This window comes from Leucopleurus acutus (assembly GCF_964270905.1).
Source record: "Leucopleurus acutus genome assembly, chromosome: 3".
Lineage (NCBI taxonomy): Eukaryota > Metazoa > Chordata > Mammalia > Artiodactyla > Delphinidae > Leucopleurus > Leucopleurus acutus.
The window spans coordinates 17,457,647-17,479,617 of NC_139145.1; the positions used below are offsets into that span (position 1 = coordinate 17,457,647).

General features: G+C 42.8%; 1 protein-coding gene across 1 annotated transcript in view; it reads left to right on the forward strand.

Annotated features, from left to right (window-relative positions):
• MAML1 (mastermind like transcriptional coactivator 1) overlaps nt 1-21,971 on the forward strand; it is a 45,520-nt gene that overhangs the window by 18,814 nt on the left and 4,735 nt on the right. Inside the window, exons 2-4 of the mRNA XM_082836641.1 lie at nt 15,833-17,245; nt 19,496-19,735; nt 21,649-21,745. Coding sequence (XP_082692767.1) covers nt 15,833-17,245; nt 19,496-19,735; nt 21,649-21,745 — 1,750 coding nt within the window. The remainder of the gene's footprint in view (nt 1-15,832; nt 17,246-19,495; nt 19,736-21,648; nt 21,746-21,971) is intronic.

The following is a 21,971-nucleotide window of genomic DNA, read 5'->3' on the forward strand; positions in this document are numbered from 1 at the left end:
TGACTGAAAGGGAGTGATGGCGAAGGTGGGAGGGTTAATTCTAGAAATGTTCATTGGGTGCTTGTAACTTGCTGAGCATTGGGTGCTTGTAACTTGCTGAGTACTGGGGGTGAAAAGGGCAGGGCTCTTGCCCTCTACGGATGGAGGGAGATGTAGAGAAATAGATCAGTGAGTATTTGCAGTATGACTCGTCATGGAATACAAGTACAAAGGTTTGTTAGAGCACTAAGGGATGGAATAAGGAACTTGACTAGGTTTGGGGTAAGTGGCCAGGGAAAAAATGCTCTAGAGGAGTTGAGGTTTGAGCTAAATCTTAACAGATTAGTAGGAGGTCGCCAGGCCAGAGATATATTCTCAGTCCTGAAAGGAGTTCATTTAAGTCTAGGCTTCAAGGGAACAGCAGAGGATTGAACAGAGTTTATTGAGATCAGATCAAACAGGCCTGTACATGCCAGGTTAAGGAATTGGAACTTCATGTGTAAGTGATGGGGAAGTAAGGAATTTTAAATGGTTCAAATATGTGTGTTTTTTAGAGATCACGTTGAAAGCATCATAAAGAGTGGGTTAGAACAGAGTGAGAATAGATCAGCATGAAGTTACTTCAGTAATCTAGGTTAAAAAAATAATAATAATGAGGAGTTGAACTAAGATGGAGGTGGTGTGGAGGGATCTTACTGGAGAGCGATTAAAAAGGTAGAATCAGCAGAAATCAATGCCTGATCATCCAAGAGGTCAAGGATTGAGCCATGCACCGAGTCAGGGAGTAAGGGGAAGGAACGGATTTGGGGAGGAAGGCAAAGAGCTGAGTTTGGAGGATATCCTGTCTGATATCCACTTGGAGATAACCAGTTTACAGTTGTCTAGAGCACAGGACAGAGGGCTGGGCCCAAAGGTGATGATTTGGGAAATGTTCACTTAGTAAATATTTGAGTGCCTGCCTGTGCCAGGTTGTCAGGCCGTGGACGGGGTTGCCTGGTGAGGTGACAGCAGTGAAGAGGGACGAATGCCTTGCAGGTGTCATCACTGAAGGAGCAGGCATGAGAAGGAGCAGCCTGCAAACAGTGGCCTTGGAAGCAGGAGCAGGTCCAGTGTGGTTGCGTGGGCCTTAAGGGAGGAAGACGTTTGGAGAAGGTCAGAGCTCAGTGCTCTGGTCAGGTAGATACAGTTTGAAACGAGTTCCTTGGATTTAAGAACCAGGAGATCACCTTGGTGAGTATGACAAAGTAGAGACTGCTCCTTGAAGAAGCTCTGAAGCGAAGGAAGAGGATTAGCTGAACAGTAAGAACGTTAGCTCCTCAATAACTGGTAGTGACGCGCCTCACAGCCCCTCCTCCCCACCGCCACACCTTATTTTTTAGATGAGGAGCCAGAGCTTCTGTAGATGTTTAGCAATTTCTCTGTGAGCACACAGCAGTTAAGCAACTGAACCAGGATTCAAACCCAGCCTAGCTGTGCTCTTAACACTGTGCTAAATGGTATGGAGAGTAGGATGGAAGTTAAAAGATGGGAGGTACTGAGCATGTGTCAGTGCTCAGGGGAGGAAGGAACTGGTAAAGAGGGAGATGAATGGGAAATAGAGAAAAAGGTGGTAATTGAATGAGCAAGAACCTTGAGGAGGCCAAATGGGGTAGAGAACCCAAGTGGAGGAGGGCTTGGCTTCGGAAGGGCATAGCCTTGCTTTTATATACACAGTCCCTAATTAAGTCAGAATTGCCCCGTAAACAGGAAGATCATGGTGTTTATGCTTTAGGTAGTTGTTATGATACATTTTTCATATTCATATTCCTGTGCCTGATTGCATTCATAGAATAACAGAATTCCAGAGAATTTCAGAGAGATCTAGTCTAATCGATAAGTAATTATCTGCTGTTCTTTAAGTGAGCTCATGTATCATTCCAAAATAACCCTCCTTTAACCCTTTCACTAATTGCGGCGAGTGGGGGCTACTCTTTGTTGTGGTGTGCGGACTTTTCACTGTGGTGGCTTCTCTTGTTGCGGAGCACGGGCTCTAGGCGTGCTGGCTTCAGTAGTTGCAGCACGTGGGCTCAGTAGTTGTGGCTCGCGGGCTTAGTTGCTCCGCAGCATGTGGAATCTTCCCGGACCAGGGCTCGAACCTGTGTCCCCTGCATTGGCAGGCGGATTCTCAACCACTGCGCCACCAGGGAAGTCCTCTATATCTCCCTTTTTAAACTAGGAAGAGAACAATCCGTATTCTCTCTACTTACTCACGTCTCAAGTCAAGGGTTTTTACTGCAGTCATTCTTCTGGAACTGTTCTGGGCAACAACATCGGTGATCGTTTAGTGACCAGACCCAATGTACTTTTCGGATGCATTTAACCCATCACTCTCCCTTGTGCTCTGTCTTCAGTATGGGCTCTTTATCTGCCCCTTGGCTGGCTTCTCACTCTTTCTGAGTAAATGGATCTGCTCTTGGTTTTAGCTGCATGTGTTGCTGATGACCGTCTTTCCATGGAACTCATAGTCAGTATTATTCACTGCCTCGTGGACATTACCTGGATGGTCCAGTCATTTCTTTGTGGCTAAAACTGAAGGAACCCTCCTCCCACCCCAAAAAAACCCTGCTTTTCCTTTGTTCTCTATCTTACCCATGTATGCAAACTAGATAGAAACTCCTTTCTCCCTCACCCTCAATTTGAAATCGGTTTCCAGTATCTGCTGACTTTTCTTCCTCCCTAAATCTGAAATCATCTCTTTTTTCCCATACCCATGTCAGATCCTCATCTCTTTCATGAACTATTTCTGCAATTACCTACTTGTTTACTCTGGCTTGTAGCCTCCCTCCCTGAAATCCATTCACCACACAGTCATTATAGAGAGCTTATAAAAAGACAAATCTGACCTCATCTGCTAAGGTCCCATTAAAATGACATGCAACACATCACCTATAAGTATTTATACCCCACCCACCCCCCAATCTGAATCTGATCGAGCTTCTAACTGCCAGTTTATAGAAAATACAGAGGATAGAACTTGTAAAGGACACCATGGGGCCACAGTCAGCCAACTGTGGAAGTGGAAAATTTTACAGGACAAGTGACTAAGCTTCTTGGACAAATAAATGACAAAGGGAAGAAAGGGAGAAAGAACTGTTAACATATTGAAAGTCTTAAGAGCATGTCAACCAAATGCAGTGTGTTGGATACTGATTTGAATAAACCAACTGTAGCAACAATTTTTTTTTTTAACATTCAGTAATCGTGTTATGGTTATCTTTTTTTTTGTCTCTAACTTTTCATTGGAGAGTTTAATGCATTTACATTTATATAATCACTGACATATTTGAAATTATTTCTGTTCTTTTAGTACTTGTTGGTTTATTGTCTCCCTTCTTTGATTCTTCCTTTTTTCTTTCCTACTTTTGGATAGATTGATAGTGTTTTCTGTGATCCCTTTTGTTCTATTGTTGGTTCTAAAGCTAAAAACCATATTTCTATCTTTTTGGTAGTTAGCCATAAATTTTAAGGTAAGTACTTAACCATATTTTTTTTCTAACATACTTTAGTTTTCACAAGTCTGTGGAATGGATATTATTAGTCCCTGCATATAAATGAAAGAAATGAGTTTCAAAAGGTAAAGCATATTGCCCAAGATCATATAGCTTGTTAGCGACCGAGGTGGATTTTAAATGAGGTCTATATTATTTGAAAGCATGTATTTTTAAAAAATCTAACACCATGCTGCTTACAAGTGATTAAGGTTCAGTTAACTAGAATCATCCTTGTGTAGACCATATTTTTTTGAAACATCATCAGGCAGTCCAGATCTTCCATTAATTTTGCTATGCAACCTTCAGCAACATACATTCTCTCTCCAAGTCTTGATATCCCCATCTGTAAAGTGGCTTGATTATCCCTAATAACGTTTTTATTTTTATTATTTTTTTAAGATTTTTCTTATTTATTTTACTTATTTTTGGCTGCGTTGCGTCTTAGTTGTGGCACACGGGATCTTTCATTGTGGTGTGTGGGCCTCTCTCTAGTTGTGGTGTGTGGGGTTTTTTTCCTCTCCTCTAGGTGTGGCGCACAGGCTCCACGGCACGTGGGCTCTGTAGTTGTGGCACGCGGGTTCCAGAGTGTGTGGGCTCTGTAGTTGGCAGCACGGGGGCTCTAGTTGAGGCACGGGAGCTCAGTAGTTGCGGCGCGCAGGCTTAGTTTCCCCAAGACGTGGGATTTTAGTTCTCTGACCAGGGATCGAACCCATGTCCCCTGCATTGGAAGGCGGATTCTTTACCACTGAACCACCAGGGAAGTCCCAACATTTTTTAGATCATATTTTTGAAGTGCTTGGAGAGTTCTTTGGTGATTGTTTTTTAAAAAGCTTTTATATTTTAGCAATACATGCTGAAGTATTTAAGGAGAAATGGTGTGATTCCTAGGTTAGTCCAGGGAGCATGGGTAGGGTGTGAATAAGACAAGATGGGCTGTGTTGTTTCAGCTGGACAATGGGTACATGGGGGTCATTGTACTTTCTTTCTACTGTATTGTATGTTTGAAATTTTCCATAATTTATTATGCTTAATTTTGTTTTATTTGTTTTGTTTGCAAAAGATATTGATGAGACAGGGAAATGTAAGCACTGATGGGATATAGGATAATAATAAAGAATTAAAAATTTTAAATTGTGGTAAAATACATATAACATAAAAATCTACCATCTTAACCATTTTTAAGTGTACAGTTCAGTGGCATGAGGTATGTTCACATTGTCTGCAACCACACCGCCATCCATCCTCTTCAGAACTCTTTTATCTTGCAAAACTGAAAACACTATACCCATTAAACAATAACTCCCCATTTTCTCCTCTCTCCAGCCTCTGGTAACCACCATTCTACTTTCTGTCTTTAATGAATTTGCTTCAGGTGTCTTATATGAATAGAATCATATAGTATTTGTCCTTTTGTGGCTGGCTTACTTCACTTAACAATGTCCTCAGGTTTCATCCATGTTACAGCATGTGTCCAAGTTTCCTTCCTTTTTAAGGCTTCTGTGGGTATACCACATTTTGTTTATCCATTCATCCATTGGTGGACACTTGGGCTGCTTCTACCTTTTGGCTATTGTGGATAACGCTACCATGAACATGGATGTACAAATCCTTGGCTTCAGTTCTTTTGGAAATGGAATTCTTTTAGAAATTAAATTGCCGGCTAATACAGTAAGTCTTTTTTTTTTTTTTTTTTTTTGAGGAACCACCATACTGTTTTCATAGTGGCTGCACCATTTTACATTCCCACCAGTAGTGCACAAGGGTTCCAGTTTCTCTGTACACTTGTTACTTTCTGGCTTTTTGATGGTAGCCATCCTAATGGGTTTGAGGTGGTGATGATAAAGAATTATTAATGTTGTAGGTGTGATAATGACATTGTGTTGTTACATGCATATATGTTTAAGAGTTCTTACTTTTTAGAGATACATAGTGAAGTATTTGTGGATTAAATGATGTTATGCCTAGGATTTGTTTTTTAAATTATCCAGGTTTTTGGGGGGGTGGGTGGGGAAGATAAGGAGATGGAAATGAAACAAAATGCCCAAATACTAATGGTTGTTTAAGTTGAGTGATGGGCATATTAGGATTCATTATACTGTTCTCTCTAGTTTTGTGTATTTTCAAACATTTTTCATTAAATCACATTTGGGACAGTCATAGTCCATTCCAGCCTTTCCCTTTCAGTACTCCCTGTTGTGCCCTTTATGCTTCATCAGCATTAAACAACTCATTTTTTTCTGCTTACCTCCCTCCATCTACTGCCATTCAGTGCTCATTTGTATATCCTTGCCTTTGCCTCTCAGCCGAAGTGCCTTCCGCCTCTTCTGGATGACTTCTCTGCATCCCCTTCTCCGGAAAGTCTAGCATGCCATCCCCACACTGTTCTGTTCTCTTTCCTCCCATAACACTCGGGCCTGCCTTCATTGATTCTCCATCAGATTCTGGGGGTGGAGCCGGAACTATGTCTTGTCCTTTTTTTTTTTTAAGTGAAAGTATTTTTATTTTTTAATTTTTTGGCTGCACCTTGCTGCATGTGGGATCTTAGTTCCCCAACCAGGGATGGAACCTGTGCCCCCTGCAGTGGAAGCACGGAGTCTTAACCACTGGACCGCCAGGGAAGTCCCATGTCTTCTTTATCTTTTTATCCCCAGTAACTAGTGCTCTGCCTAGCATATAGTGAAAACCTAGTGAATATCTGAATTCACCATTATTTTGTGCACAGCCTGTATAGGGCATTATCTGTCAAATAGTAGGATCTCCGTGAATGAGCACTGCATGAACCCGTGAGGGTATCTCCCTCTACAGGGCATTGATCGATATTAACAGGACAGCAGTGTGGACCTTTAAAGCTGAGTGGAACTTTAGGTCATTTTACCCAGGATCTTAATTTTATAGGGCATGAAAGCAGGTCCTAGAAGAATTGCATCTTAACTAAGATCACACAGCCAGTTAGCAGTAGCCTGCTTTGTTTCCATATACACCGTGCAACCTTCTGAGCCTCACGTGGCTTCCCAAATAGGTTTTTCTATAGCAAAGAGAATGTGCGGACTGCTTGCCAAGCATGAGAACCAATCTGTTTATCAATTTTGATTCTCAGTATACAGTGTGAATTTTAACTTTCTGCTTTATAACCATTGCAGGAAAAGATTACATTGTGTTAAATACATAGTCCTGCTTTCTTAAATAGCTTTTTATAAAAGAGCTTTTTAAAAGTTTTCTTATCAAAAAAGGTGATAGTCTAACCGGGAAAAGAATTTTAAAAAGAATAGATACATGTATATGTATAACGGAATCACTTTGCTGTACACCTGAAACTAGCACAACATTGTTAATCAGCTATGCTTCAATATAAAATTAAAATTTTTTTAAAAGGTGATAGTCATTTGCTAAAATGACATAGAACTGTACACCCACATTCTACCCATATCTTCTTCCTGGTTGATATTTTGCTATAATTAGGTAAAATACAACTGTTGAGGGAAACTGGGTGAAGGGTACACAGGACCCTCTGTACTCTTTGCAACTTCCTATGAATCTATAATTCTTTCAAAATAAAAAAAATTTTTAAGGTGATGATAAAATTGTCTAGGCACAAAACTAAAGTTTTCTGGAAAATACATTTCTCAAAACTTGGCATTTTCAGTATGTCCTTGTAGGCAGATTTAGTGGCAAGGAGTGGTGCTTACAGATCTCCTTAGTACTCAGTGTGCTTCTAATCAGTGATGATACCAAACTATTAAGACATAATGTCTTAAGAGTGGGAATCTTTAGTAGCAAATTATAGAAGGTTCTGTAACATTTTTTTCTTTAAATATTTTACAAAGAATCTTTTGTAGCCTTGGTGTGTGAGATATTTTTCAGCACAGCCCATTTTTCTGGTAACGTCTTAACAGGGCTCTTTGTGCTTGGTCTCAGGGAGGTTCTCCTTACAGTTTGAAACTCTTGACTCACTCCCTGCTGCTTGTTTTTTACCAAACTCTTTTAGCTTCACAGGTGGAGTTGGGATTAATTTGGGCCCGATCTCAGACTGACCAGGGGAGGGGCAGGGCTGTGGGGATCTGCTGCAGATCCTTCCCAAGACCTCTGAATGCTCAAACTTTAGGAAACCTCATGTAATCTGACTTTAATCTGCCGTAAAACAGAAACAGTGATACTCATCTTCAGGGTACCTTTGAAGATTGAGTGAGATTCTGAATCAGTGGGGAATAGTAAGTGCAGGTGCTGAGTGGTCCTCGAGGCACACTAAGGAAGTAATGACTTGTCCTTGTAGCATTTGGCTCAGATTAGTGCCTTATCAGAGTTGCTACTTTGGACCTCACTGATTTTTCCTCAAATCATTGAAACCTTTAATGTTGCATGAAAATAGATCCACTTTACCTTTAGAGGATCTTTTCCAACAACAGTCGGGGTTCCTGAGTGTCCTCACTGTATATACAGGGTACTAGAAGAGCTCATGGGGGAAAGAAAGGTGAGCATGGTATTAGGTTGAAATTACCAATATTACCTTAAAAAGTTAAATGATTTTATATGTTTCAACCTATACTCTGTTTTTTTGAAGTTTAGTTGATTTACAATGTTGTGTTAATTTCTGCTTTACAGCAGTGATTCAGTTATACATATATATTACATTTTTTTATAAAATCCTTTTTGGACTTCCCTGGTGGTCCAGTGATTAAGACTCCATACTTCCAATGCAGGGGGCACAGGTTCAATCCCTGGTCAGAGAAGTTCTGCATGCCATGAGCTGCGGCAAAAAAAGAAAAAAAAATTCTTTTCCACTATGGTTTATCATAGGATATTGAATGTAGTTCCCTGTGCTATACAGTAGGGCCTTGTTGTTTATCCATTCTATATATAATAGTTTGCATCTGCTAACCCCAAACTTCCAATCCATCCCTTCCCGACCCCCCACCCACCTTGGCAACCACAAGTCTGTTCTCTATGTCTGTGAATCTGTTTCTGTTTTGTAGATAGGTTCATTTGTGTCATATTTTAGATTCCACATATAAGTGATATCATATGGTATTTGTCCTTCTCTTTCTGAAGTACTTTACTTAGTATGATGATCTCTAGTTGCATCCATGTTGCTGCAAATGGCATTATTTCCTTCTTTTTTTTTTTTTAGAAATTTATTTTTTATTTATTTTTGGCTGCGTTGGGTCTTCGTTGCTGTGCGCAGGCTTTCTTTAGTTGCAATAAGCGGGGGCTACTCTTTGTTGCCGTACGTGGGCTTCTCATTGCGGTGGCTTCTCTTGTTGCAGAGCATGGGCTCTAGGGCACATGGACTTCAGTAGTTGTGGCTCACGGGCTCTAGAGCACCGGCTCAGTAGTTGTGGCTCATGGGCTTAATTGCTCTGCGGCATGTGGGATCTTCCTGGACCAGGGCTCGAACCCGTGTCCCCTGCATTGGCAGGCGGATTCTTAACCACTGCACCACCAGGGAAGTCTCTGTCTTTTTGAATTATATTATTGTCTGGATATATGCCCAGGAGTGGGATTGCTGGGACATATGACAACTCTATTTTTAGTTTTTTGAGGAACCTCTATATTGTCAACCTATACTTTTTTTTTTTCCCTTCTTCTTTTGGCCGCGCCACACAGCATGTGGGATCTTAGTTCCCTGACCAGGGATTGAACCTGCGCCCCCTTGCAGTGGAAGCGCAGAGTCCCAACCACTGGACCGCCAGGGAAGTCCCTGTCAACCTATACTTTCATCTACATGTCAGTGCATAAGGAACATTGATGAGAGAGCCACCCCGTCTTAAACAGCCACATCTGTTTGTTAATTCAGAGTGGGAGAACTCTCATTTGGGGAAGTTTTACCACAAAGCACACTGGAATTTCATTGGTGGGTGGTGGAAGTAGAGACTAGGTGAGGGACTGTCCTCACTAAGTGAGATCTAGTGGGTGTGTGGGTACAGTATACTGATTTGGTGTCCATAAGGTGTGGCAACTCCAGCTTGACTCACCGTTGATATCCTGGGGCCCCTCTCGCAGAGTAGAAGATGATGGGTTAGGAGGCTAGGGTAGGAGTCAGGACTGACTGGGTGAGCATGCAAGGCCTCCAGTTTACCATCAAGCATGAAGTATTCTTCAACAAAACCCCCTCGTGGAGGAAATGAGCACCAGATCACATTATCCCAGAACTGAATCCTCCTGAAACCCTGTGCATCAGGAGACCATTAGGTAGTTACAACAGAAACCTCTGAGCTGAGTACCCAGAAGTACCAGATACACTGAGGGCAAGCACAAGGACAGCCAGTCTTGTATGCTTTATAGCTCTTACTGTGTTTGTTCTTAAATAATTTATAATCAGTTCAGACCATTTTCCCATCTGTTATAAATTCCTGGAGATCAGATTCCATGGTTTACTCATCTTTGTCTTCCTCTGCAGTGCCCTGCACATATCAGGCACTCCGGCAAATGCTCAAGACTCAAAAATCTGCCAGAGCCACCGTATTCCACACTTCCCAAGCCCACCTACATCATTCCAGTTAAATTTTGTGCACAGTTGAGAAAATGACCTGGCGTTTCCTTTGGCTAAAAGCAATCGGTATTGCAAAATTAAGTTGTTACTTTGGAACTTGTCTGCAGCTGTTTGCATGTGGATATTGAAAGAGGACGTGGTAGCTTTTATAACTGTTATGGCAAAGAAGGATTCTGTTTCTAATCTGGGACAATCAGCTGACTCATCAGGTGCGTTGACCTCTTAGGTGTCCATCTTCCCCCTTAGGAAAATAGAAAACTGAGCTCCCAGGTTTACAGAGAGCCCAAACCTGACACTGGGGAACAAATGATTTTCAAAAAAACAAAAAGAAATAATAGAAAGAATAACCCCCCCTAAAATTAGCAACTCATTTTTATTTCCTTCTGACGGACTAAATGGGTATGAATTTACCTTCCCAGAAGGAAACTTTTAAAACAAAAGATCTTATAAAGGGTCCATTTTAGGATTATGGTTCCTTTCCCCCTCTCACCCCTAGGTGGCAGCAGGAAGCAGAAAAACCTACATGAAAGTAAAGCACACATGTCCTTGTGTTGTAGGGGCTGTGTTCTTAGTTTTGTTTTGTTTTAATATTTATTTATTTATTTGGCTGTGCCAGGTCTTAGTTGCAGCACGCGGGATCTTTGTTGCGGCAAGCGGGATCTTTAGTTGTGGCACGTGAACTCTTAGTTGTGGCATGTGGGATCTAGTTCCCTGACCAGGGATCCATCCTGGGCCCCCTGCATTGGGAGCATGGTGTCTTAGCCATTGGACCACCGGGGAAGTCCCAGTATTTTTTTTTTAATTGAGGTATAGTTGATTTACAATGTTGTGTTAATTACTGCTGTACAGCAAAGTGATTCAGTTATACATATATATATATATATATATATATACATTCTTTTTTTATATTTTCCATTATGGTTTATCATAAGATAGTAAATATAGTTCTCTGCGCTATACAGTAGGAACTTGCTTATCCGTTCTGTATATAAAAACTTACATCTGCTAACCCCAACCTCCCACTCCAACCCCCCTCCGCTGGCAACCACCAGTCTGTTCTCTATGTCCGTGATTCTATTTATTTCATAGATAAGTTCATTTGTGTCGTATTTTAGATTCCACATATAAGTGATATATCATGGTATTTGTCTTTCTCTTTCTGGCTTACGTTACTTAGTATGATAATCTCTAGTTTCATCCATGTTGCTGCTAATGGCATTATTTCCTTCTTTTCTATGGCTGAGTAGTATTCCATTGTATATATGTACCACATCTTCTTTATCCATTCATCTGTCAGTGGACATTTAGGTTGTTTGCAGGTCTTGGCTGTTGTGAATAGTGCTGCTGTGAACATAGTGGTGCATGTATCTTTTTGAATTATAGTTTTGTCTGGGTATATACCCAAGAGTGGGATTGCTGGATCATATGGTAATTCTATTTTTAGTTTCTTGAGGAACCTCCATACTGTTTTCTACAGTGGCTGCACTGACATCCCCACCAACAGTATAGGAGGGTTCCCTTTTCTCCACACCCTCTCCAACATTTATTTTATTTTTTAAAGGGTGTTGTGTTTTTTTTGATAAATTTATTTTATTTTTGGCTGCGTTGAGTCTAAGTTGCTGCACGCGGGCTTTCTCTAGTTGCGGCGAGTGGGGGCTGCTCTTCATTGCAGTGCATGAGCCTCTTATTGCGGTGGCCTCTCTTTGTTTCGGAGCATGGGCTCTAGGCACAGGGGCTTTAGTAGTTGTGGCGTGTGGGCTCAGTAGTTGTGGCTCGCGGGCTCTAGAGTGCAGGCTCAGTAGTTGTGCACAGGCTTAATTGCTCCACAGCATGTGGGATCTTCCCGGACCAGGGCTCGAACCCGTGTCCCCTGCATTGGCAGGTGGATTCCCAGCCAGTGCACCACCAGGGAAGCCCTCCAGCATTTATTATTTGTAGATTTTTTGATGATAGCCATTCTGACTGGTGTAAGGTGATAGATACCTCATTGTAGTTTTGATTTGCATTTGTCTGATAATTAGCCATGTTGAGCATCTTTTCATATGCCTGTTGGCCATCTGTATGTCTTCTTTGGAGAAATGTCTATTTAGGTCTTCTGCCCTTTTTTTTTTTTTTTTTTTTGCGGTACGCGGGCCTCTCACTGTTGTGGCCTCTCCCGTTGCGGAGCACAGGCTCCGGACGCGCAGGCTCAGTGGCCACGGCCCACGGGCCCAGCCACTCCACGGCATGCGGGATCCTCCTGGACCGGGGCATGAACCCGCGTCCCCCGCATCGGCAGGCGGACTCCCAACCACACTGCACCACCAGGGAAGCCCTTCTGCCCATTTTTTGTCGAGTTGTATGAGCTGTCTGTATATTTTGGAAATTAAGCCCTTGTCAGTCTCATCGTTTGCAAATATTTTCTCCGATTCCATAGGTTGTCTTTTCATTTTGTCGATTGTTTCCTTTGTTGTGCAAAAGCTTGTAAGTTTCATTAGGTCCTGTTTGGGTTTTTTGTTTGGTTTGGTTTATATTTCTGTTACCTTGGAAGACTGACCTAAGAAAACATTGGTATGATTCATGTCAGAGAATGTTTTGCCTACGATCTCTTCTAGGATTTTTATGGTGTCATGTCTTACATTTAAGTCTTTAAGCCATTTTGAGTTTACTTTTGTGTATGGTGAGAGGGTGTGTTCTAACTTCATTGATATACATGCAGCTGTCCAACTTTCCCAACATCAGTTGCTGAAGAGGCTGTCTTTTTCCCATTGTATATTCTTACCTCCTGTGTTGAAGATTAATTGATTGTAGGTGTGTAGGTTTATTTCTGGACCCTCTGTTCCATTGATCCGTATGTCTGTTCTTGTGCCAATACCACACTGTTTTGATTACTATAGCTTTGTAGTATTGTCTGAAGTCTGGAAGGGTTATGCCTCCAGCTTTGTTTTTTTTCCTCAGGGTTGCTTTGACAATTCTGAGTCTTTTATGGTTCCATATGAATTTTAAGATTATCTGTTCTAGGGACTTCCCTGGTGGTCCAGTGGTAAAGCATCTGCCTTACAATGCAGGGGACATGGGTTTGATGCTGTGGGGCAACTAAGCCCATGTGCCACAACTACTGAGCTCACACGCCTCAACTAGAGAGCCTGCGTGCTGCAAACTACAGAGCCCACATGCCCTGGAACCCACGTGCCACAACTAGAGAAGAGAAAACCCACATGCCACAACTAGATAGAAGCCCACATGCTGCAACGAAGAGTCCATGTGCTGCAATGAATATCCCACGTGCCGCAACCAAGACCCAACTCAAGCCAAAAATAAATAAAATAAATAAATAAATCTTTAAAAAAAAGTTTTAAAAAAGATTATTCTAGTTCTGTGGAAAATGTCATGGGTAATTTGATAGGGATTGCATTAAATCTATCGATTGCTTTGGGTAGTATGACCATTTTAACGTATTAAGTCTTCCAATCCAAGAGCATGGGATATCTTTCCATTTCTTTGAATCATCTTCAGTTTCCTTTATTAATGTTTTATAGTTCTCAGTGTATGTCTTTCACCTCCTTGGTCAGGTTTATTCCTAAGTATTTTATTGTTGGGGGTGCGATTTTAAAAGGTATTGTTTTTTTTTTTTTTTTTACATTCCCTTTCTGATATTTCATTGTTGATGTAAAGAAATGCAACTGATTGCTGTATGTTAATCTTGTATCCTGCTACCTTGCTAAATTCGTTTATCAGTTGTAGTAGTTTTTGTGTGGAGCATTTAGGGTTTTCTATGTATGGTATCATATCATCTGCATATAATGACAATTTTACCTTTTCTCTTGCAATTTGAATACCTTTTATTTCTTTTTCTTGTCTGATTTCTGTGGCTAGGACTTCCAGTACTGTGTTGAGTAGAAGAGGTGAGAGTGATCATCCTTGTCTTGTTCCAGAATTTAGCAGGAAGGCTTTCAGCTTTTCACCACAGAATATTATATTGGCTGTGGGTTTGTCATAAATTTATTATCTTGAGATATGTTCCCTCTATACGTAGGGGCTGTGTTCTTGAGTTGAGTCCTAGGATCATGTTTTGCTTATACTTCTGCCCTACAGTTCCATTTATTGAGCATTCCTAACCTTTTCTGAGCTAACTTAAGTACCCAGATATGCATTTAAAGAAATACTTAGCCAGGATTTATAGAACACTGTGCAGTCAGCTTTAACAGTTAAGAAATAAGAAAATCTTGAAGGAGAGGGAATGGAACATTAAAATTGGAACTCAGGGACTGATAAAATTGCCCTCCTTGTTTTCTTGCTCATTACACATTTGTGTCTACGGGTAGTTTGCTGCTGAGAGCTGGTGCCCTTGGCCCCCTCCTACCCTCCACCCCCCGCCCAGGGGGTCAGGTACTTCTGTGCTCAGCCTCCTGGGGTGGATGTGGTGGGTCATTGTGGCCCTTCTCTGTAGCAGAAGAAAGCAGCACAGAGTGTCCTGTGCTACTCTCTGATTCCTCTGAAATCTGCTTATCTTTAATACTGAAAGCTGTTAATTGGAATGTTGTAAATAGCACAGTATAAATGCTTAGGGCCAGTGGTTGGGGGGGAGGTTGGAATTGAGAGTGGGGGATAAAGGACAAAAATGTAACAGAAGTAAACATAGGAAAGGAGCAGACATGTATAGAGGCTGAGTGCAGGTGCCTCTGTTAGTGGAAGAGTTGTATCCTGGTAGCTGAAAACGATGCTGGGAAATAACGGAAAGATACCACCTCTTCTCTTCCCTGTCATGTTCTCTCCATGAAATTCCTGCCCTTGAACTCTCAGGGTGCTTATTGCTCTACGGCTTGCATATGGTGTTTGTCTTATTCTGTAGCCATGTCCATGTATGTCCCATATCCTAGAAGATTGGAAGCCCATGAAGAGCAGGGACCACCTCATTTGTCTTGATATCCCCACAGCACTTGTCCCTGACACACGGTAGACTCTTAATAAGGTTAGTTGAACAAATCCAGTTGAGGAGAACATGGGGAAGTAAGTAACTGCCAGACAGACATGACTGTGTTCAAATTAATGGTCTTGTTAAGAAGTGGCAGGGTTTGGGAGGGCTGGTGACTGGGTGCAGGGGATTAGAAGATACTCACGGTTGGTGGGGAGCAGATTGGGACAGAAGCCAAAAGGCAGAGGCCTGTAAGGCATATGAGGAAGCAGCCTAGCCTGCAGACAAGGGGTGGAGCCGGGCAAGGGCACCTAGAAAGATGAGGAAGGGCATGAAAATGCCTGTGCACCAAGATGGAGGCCTGGAGCTTGTGATCAGCCCCCAACAAGGCCTGAAAAAGAGCCTATACTAGCCCAGTCTCCTTTAGCTGAAGGCAACAGAAATCCAAGTTAAACCAGCTTAAACACAAGGAGGAATTTATTGGTTCCCATAAGTGAAAAGTCCAGGGGGATGGCTGGTCTCGTGTATAACCTAGATTCGGGATGCAAATGATGTCCTCAAGAATGTATATGTATCCTTTGGCTCTTTCTCATTAGCTCCATTCTCAGTCACACCCTCAGATTAGACGACTGTGGGCTGCATCAGGCTTGTGTCCTGCAAAAAGAGCTGCAAGAGTCCAGGGACTGACATTGACTGCAGCCAGATTACTTTCCCACAGCTAAGCTAGTCTTCACTCAGGCAAGGCCACAAGAGAGGAAGAGGCAGAGACAACCCTGGAGGGGGAATAGGGGTGTGTTCCCAGAAGTGAGGGTTGTAAACTGGGCAAGCAAAATCGGCAGGAGAGCACTGCAGGGATACAGGCCCCTGGTTTAAGTCACCATGAGAAGCAGACGGGCCTCATACGTGGTGTATATATAAGTCACTCTTTTTCTTGTTTTTCAGCATCTCCATGATACAGTGAAGAGGAATCTCGATAGTGCCACATCCCCTCAGAATGGTGATCAACAGAATGGCTATGGAGACTTCTTTCCTGGGCATAAGAAGACCCGCCGGGAGGCCCCTCTGGGAGTTGCCGTCTCTTCCAATGGCCTGCCTCCAGCCTCCCCCCTTGGTCAGCCTGACAAGCCTGGCACAGAGGCCCTACAGGCCAGCGGGAAGCATTCACTGGGGCTGGACTCCATCAACAAGAAGTGTCTGGCAGACTCGAGCCTCCACTTGAATGGAGGCAGCAACCCCAGTGAGTCATTTCCCCTGAGCCTGAATAAAGAACTGAAGCAGGAGCCCGTGGACGACCTGCCTTGCATGATCACAGGGGCCGGAGGCTCCATATCTCAAAGCAACCTCATGCCTGACCTCAACCTTAATGAGCAGGAGTGGAAGGAGCTCATCGAGGAGCTGAACAGGTCAGTGCCTGATGAAGACATGAAGGATCTATTTAATGAGGACTTTGAAGAGAAGAAGGATCCAGAGTCTTCTGGTTCTGCCACACAGACCCCCTTGGCACAGGACATTAATATTAAAACAGAATTCTCTCCAGCAGCCTTTGAACAAGAACAGTTAGGCTCTCCACAAGTGAGGGCTGGGTCTGCAGGACAGACCTTTATGGGGCCTTCATCTGGCCCTGTGAGCACAGATTCACCCAGCCTAGGGGGCTCTCAGCCCCTGTTCCACACCTCTGGTCAGCCTGGGGTGGACAATCCCAGTCCCAACCTGATGTCAGCATCAGCCCAAGCCCAGAATGCACAAAGAGCCCTCTCCAGTGTGGTGTTGCCTAGCCAGGGCCCAGGCGGGAGCTCAGAGCTATCCTCTGCCCACCAACTCCAGCAGATCGCTGCCAAGCAGAAGCGTGAGCAGATGCTCCAGAACCCACAGCAGGCTGCCCCAGCACCAGCTCCAGGCCAGATGTCCACGTGGCAGCAGACAGGCCCCTCCCACAGTCCCTTAAATGTCCCTTATTCCATGGAAAAACCTGCCAGCCCTCCCGGTTACAAGCAAGACTTCACTAGCTCCAAACTGCTCATGATACCCAGTGTGAACAAGAGCTCCCCTCGGCCAGGAGGCCCCTACCTCCAGCCCAGCCATGTGAACCTGCTGAGTCACCAGCCACCAAGTAACTTGAATCAGAATCCCGTGGCTAACCAAGGATCCGTGCTGGACTACGGCAACACCAAACCCCTTTCTCACTACAAAGCAGACTGCGGGCAAGGCGGCCCTGGGGCTGGCCAGAGCAAGCCGGCCCTGATGGCTTATCTTCCCCAGCAGCTGTCTCATCTGAACAACGAGCAGAACTCCTTATTTCTAATGAAACCAAAGCCAGGAAATTTGCCCTTCCGATCACTGGTTCCACCTAGCCAGGTGAGCACGGGGCTTTACTCTGTTACTCTGCATCCACATCCATCCTAGTGTGGTTACCAGGTCCCAGGTAGTTGTGAAACAAAGGGAGGGAGGGAGCTGGTACTTTCGTCCTTTGACTCCCTTGGGAGTGAAAATTGACCAAGCAAACAGGATTGATTCTTAATAAACAAAAATAGGGTAAAATTCCCTAGTGTAACTTGGTTTTAACTGTATACTCATTTGAGGAATCCCCTGCACTTGGTCTAGTGTCTCTTTCATGCCATACAACTTAAGTTATTTGTGGCAAGATCACATTTAATGTCCTTAGAGGCTCTGCTTTTTTTTTTTAATACCACTTTTCAAACATGTGTGTTCAAAATACCATAAGTTTTAGTAAGCTTATAACATTTAGGTGAGTGCTGCTTCCTAACAGGTTATTTAGTCAAGACACTCAAGCCTGGCAGAATCACATGGCTTTGTAGGGTGGAGAATAGTCAAGTACCATTCTATGATGATCATTATTTGCATTTCTACTCACATTCAAATATGTTCTAAAATGTCTCCCCACTGGAAGCCTTCTCATGGCTAGGGCTTGTACAGTAAACAAACACAGAGTGTTCCCGGACTTCCTCAAAGTTAGCACTTGCTTTTCTTACTACACAGTGTGTCCTGGATTGTCTTCTATATCTATAGAAGACATATATATATAGATCCATTGATACTTTTTAACACTTGTGTGACAATAGTTGTGTCACATGCAGTTGGGTGTATTGCATTGCCTCCTTTCTTTCACTACTGTAAGCCTGCAGTCTATTTGTAGCACACTCTAAAATTTTAAAAATTAAAAAAAATGCTAGTAATACCATGAGGAAATTGACATGTTCAGATAGTAGTGAGGGTATGTAAATAGGCACAATGCTTTTGGAAAGTAATTTGACTTTTCGTATTTTTCATAAGCCATAAAAATGTTCGTAAGCATTGACACATTATATACCCCCGCAGAAATAATCCAAAAAAAGGAAGAAAGTTACATACAAGATACTAATTGCATGATTATTTCTAATAGCCAAAAACTGGAAGCAGTCTAAGCATCTGTCAGCAGAAGAATGCATGTGTAAACATTCATACTTCTAATTATTTCAGCCACTAAACTGCTACATAGCCACTGAGAGCATCCTAAAGAAAGAGTGGCACAGTGATGTCTGCCATTTCAGTAGTACTTTGCACCTCACAAGGCACTCTTGTAGTCCATAAGCTTCTGGTGATTGGAGTGAGGAGATTACTTCAGAATCTGTCTACTCTAAGATCAGAATCTTGTAAAAAGATTAAATATACAAATGAGGGACTTCCCTGGTGGTCCAGTGGTTAAGACTCCACACTCCCAATGCAGGGGGCCCAGGTTTGATCTCTGGTCAGGGAACTAGATCCCGCATGCCCCAACTAAGACCCAGTGCAGCCAAATACATACATACATACATACATACATACATACATACATACAAATAAATAAGGACTGGGTAAAAGCTCAAAAAGTTGAATTTGTTCAAATGATAATTGCTTTTTGCCTTTTTCCTGTATGAGTTAAAAATTTTTCCTTTTCTTTTAAAGGTAAGTAATGATGTTGGGGTAATATTGTGGTAACCTTTGACATGACTCTCACTTTAGGTCCAGGTATTAATAGAGAATATCCATTAAAATTCTCATTGGTACTCAGTATTTTTTGAGCATGAGTATCTGACAAAAGTCAAGCAGTCTCTTCCTAGGAAAATGCTGTACACATGTGGACAAACCATATAATTTCAGGAGGTTCAGGGACAGCCCAGCCACCAGGGGCCCAAGGTTTGCACACTCAGAATGTAGCATCTCCATCGACCAGAGCCCCTCAGAAGTTCCTCCTCTGGGGGCCTATCCACACCCATGCATTCCAGTAAGGGAGCATTTATAAGCTACAGTTGCCACTGGAACTATGTATACAAATATACGAGCTTAAATGTAAAATCACACCTTTGCCACTGGTGAATCATAGGAAACAAACCTAACATGAAGCTAGTGACTGTTCATTGCCATGCCTGGATACTCAGGTGTTAGTGCTGTTGGTCTCCAGCCCCGCCCTGGAGGGTGGTTTCACTGGAGTCGCCTGCAGGGAAGAAGAGGCTTCAAGAGAGAGCCTTGAGCCAGGTTTTCACTGGATGCAGCTCATCTTCTCTGATCAGGGCTTATAGTCTTCAGTGTGTCCCACCTGACTTGAGACCCCCTTTTCTGTGTTGACAGGACCAGAACCCTCCCAGCGTCCCTGTACCAACCCAGGCTGCCAGTGTGGGGACTCAGCCACCTGCCGTGTCCGTAGCCAGCACTCACAGTAGCACCTCCTTTCTCAGTAACCAGCAGCAGGCAGCTGTAATGAAGCAGCATCAGTTGCTTTTGGACCAACAGAAACAGAGGGAGCAGCAACAAAAGCATTTGCAACAACAGCAGTTTTTGCAAAGGCAACAGCACCTTCTGGCAGAACAGGTAAAGGGAAAGGTGGAAGAAAACCCCACCATCCCTTCCCATGTTTTCCTGCCTCCCAAGTCACTGCAGTGGCTACAAGCTCCAGTGTGTATGTATGTGGATTTGTGATTGTTTGTATGCCCGGTATTAGAGTATCCTTGAAACAGGAGTGTGACGTTTCTCAGACAGTGGTAGCCTGTGTCAGAGCAGCTTTATGTCACTTAGTGGGGATTAATGAAGGCCGAATCTGTGGCTAAAACTGTATGTGTTAGGAACATTTTTCCATGTCCCTTGTCAGCAGCTACCAAAGCACTGAGCTCACTTGGTCCACCAGTTTGCTGTGGGATCCAGCTTTTTTGTAAAGGTAGAGATTGCTATAAGGGAGAACATAAAGCGGGGAAATGAAGACATCCCTGAGGTCCTGGGGTTCAAGAATCAGGACTGACAAGCCCCCTCCCAGTCCTGCAGTTCACCCACTTGGTCACCAAATGTAGTGTTCAGGTACCAAGGTTACAGGAGTTCTTAGGATTTTAAATTACATCCTTAAGACATAAGAGAACTAGCTACCCAGAGAATAAAGTTGATTGAGGATGACTTTAAAGCCCACATTACTGCCTCAATTCTGCCATTTTTTAAATAACAGCTTTATTGGGATGTAATTCACATGACATACAATCCACCCATTTAAAGTGTATTATTCAAATAGTTTTTAGTTTATTCATAGAGTTATACAAACCATCACCACAGCCACTTTTAGAACATTACCTAAAAGAAACAGGTTATTTAGTCAAGACACTCAAGCCTGGCAGAATCACATGGCTTTGTAGGGTGGAGAATGGTCAAGTACCATTCTATGATGATCATTATTTGCATTTCTACTCACATTCAAATATGTTCTAAAATGTCTCCCCACTGGAAGCCTTCTCATGGCTAGGGCTTGTACAGTAAACAAACACAGAGTGTTCCCGGACTTCCTCAAAGTTAGCACTTGCTTTTCTTACTACACAGTGTGTCCTGGATTGTCTTCTATATCTATAGAAGACATATATATATAGATCCATTGATACTTTTTAACACTTGTGTGACAATAATTGTGTCACATGCAGTTGGGTGTGCAGTTGGGTTAACTTTCTTAAGAAAGTTCTTTGCTTCTAGCATTATGTGTCTGTTCAAAAAATGACCCTCTCCTATTTTAATTACCCATTAAAAGTTGTTCCCCCATCTTCCCAAGCCTAGGGCACCACTAATCTACTTTTTATCTCTATAGATTTACCTATTCTGGACATTTCATATAAAATGCATTCAAGATTCAACCATATTGTAGGATGTATCCGTACTTCACTCCTTTCTGTGGCTGAATATATTCCATTATATGAATATGCTGCATTTTATTTATCTGTTCATCAGTTTATAGACGTTTGGGTTGTTTCCCCTTTCTGTGGACATAGGTTTTCAGTCCTCTTGAGTATACACCCTGGGATGGAATTGTTGGGTCATATGGTAACTCTTTAGTTTAACCTTTTGAGAAACTGCCAAACTGTTTTCCAAAGCAGCTGCACCGTTTTACGTTCCCACAGCAGTGTGTGAGGGGGCCAGTTTCTCCACATCCTTGACACACTTATCTGTCTTTTTGATTCTAGCCATCCTAGTAGGTGTGAAGTGGTATCTATCTTATTGTGGCTTTGATTTGCATTTCCCTGGTCTGCCATTCTTTTTTCTTTTAACTGATACATCACCTTTTTTTTTTTTAAATCATTGCCCCATCCTTCTGTCTCATACTACAATTTATTAAGAGCCCCCCAAATGAGATTACGAGCATTATCTCCATAGGAGTCCCTCTGAGTAACAAACTTGGACAGTTTACTTTTCTCTAATCGCTTTGTTCTTGTTTTATGTGGGTCTTGTAATTTTCTGTTGTTCTTGGCATTTTCTAGGAGAAGCAACAGTTTCAGCGCCATCTGACCCGCCCGCCACCCCAGTACCAAGACCCAACACAGAGCACCTTCCCACAACAGGTTGGACAGTTCACAGGTGAGGAGTGTCTGAGGCAGTGGAGTGGGGCAAGGGAAGGCAGGCACTGGACAGAGCACTTTCCTATTTTCCAGATAAGGAGAGACTTAATGCACTTGTATGCCTTTTGCTTCTTTTCTTTCTTCTTGTCTGCTCATATTGGTGTCATGGGTGGCAGTATCAGCAGCAGACAGTTGGCCAGAAAGGGGCAGGAAGCATTCTGAGGTCTCAGCTGTCTTGTCTCAGA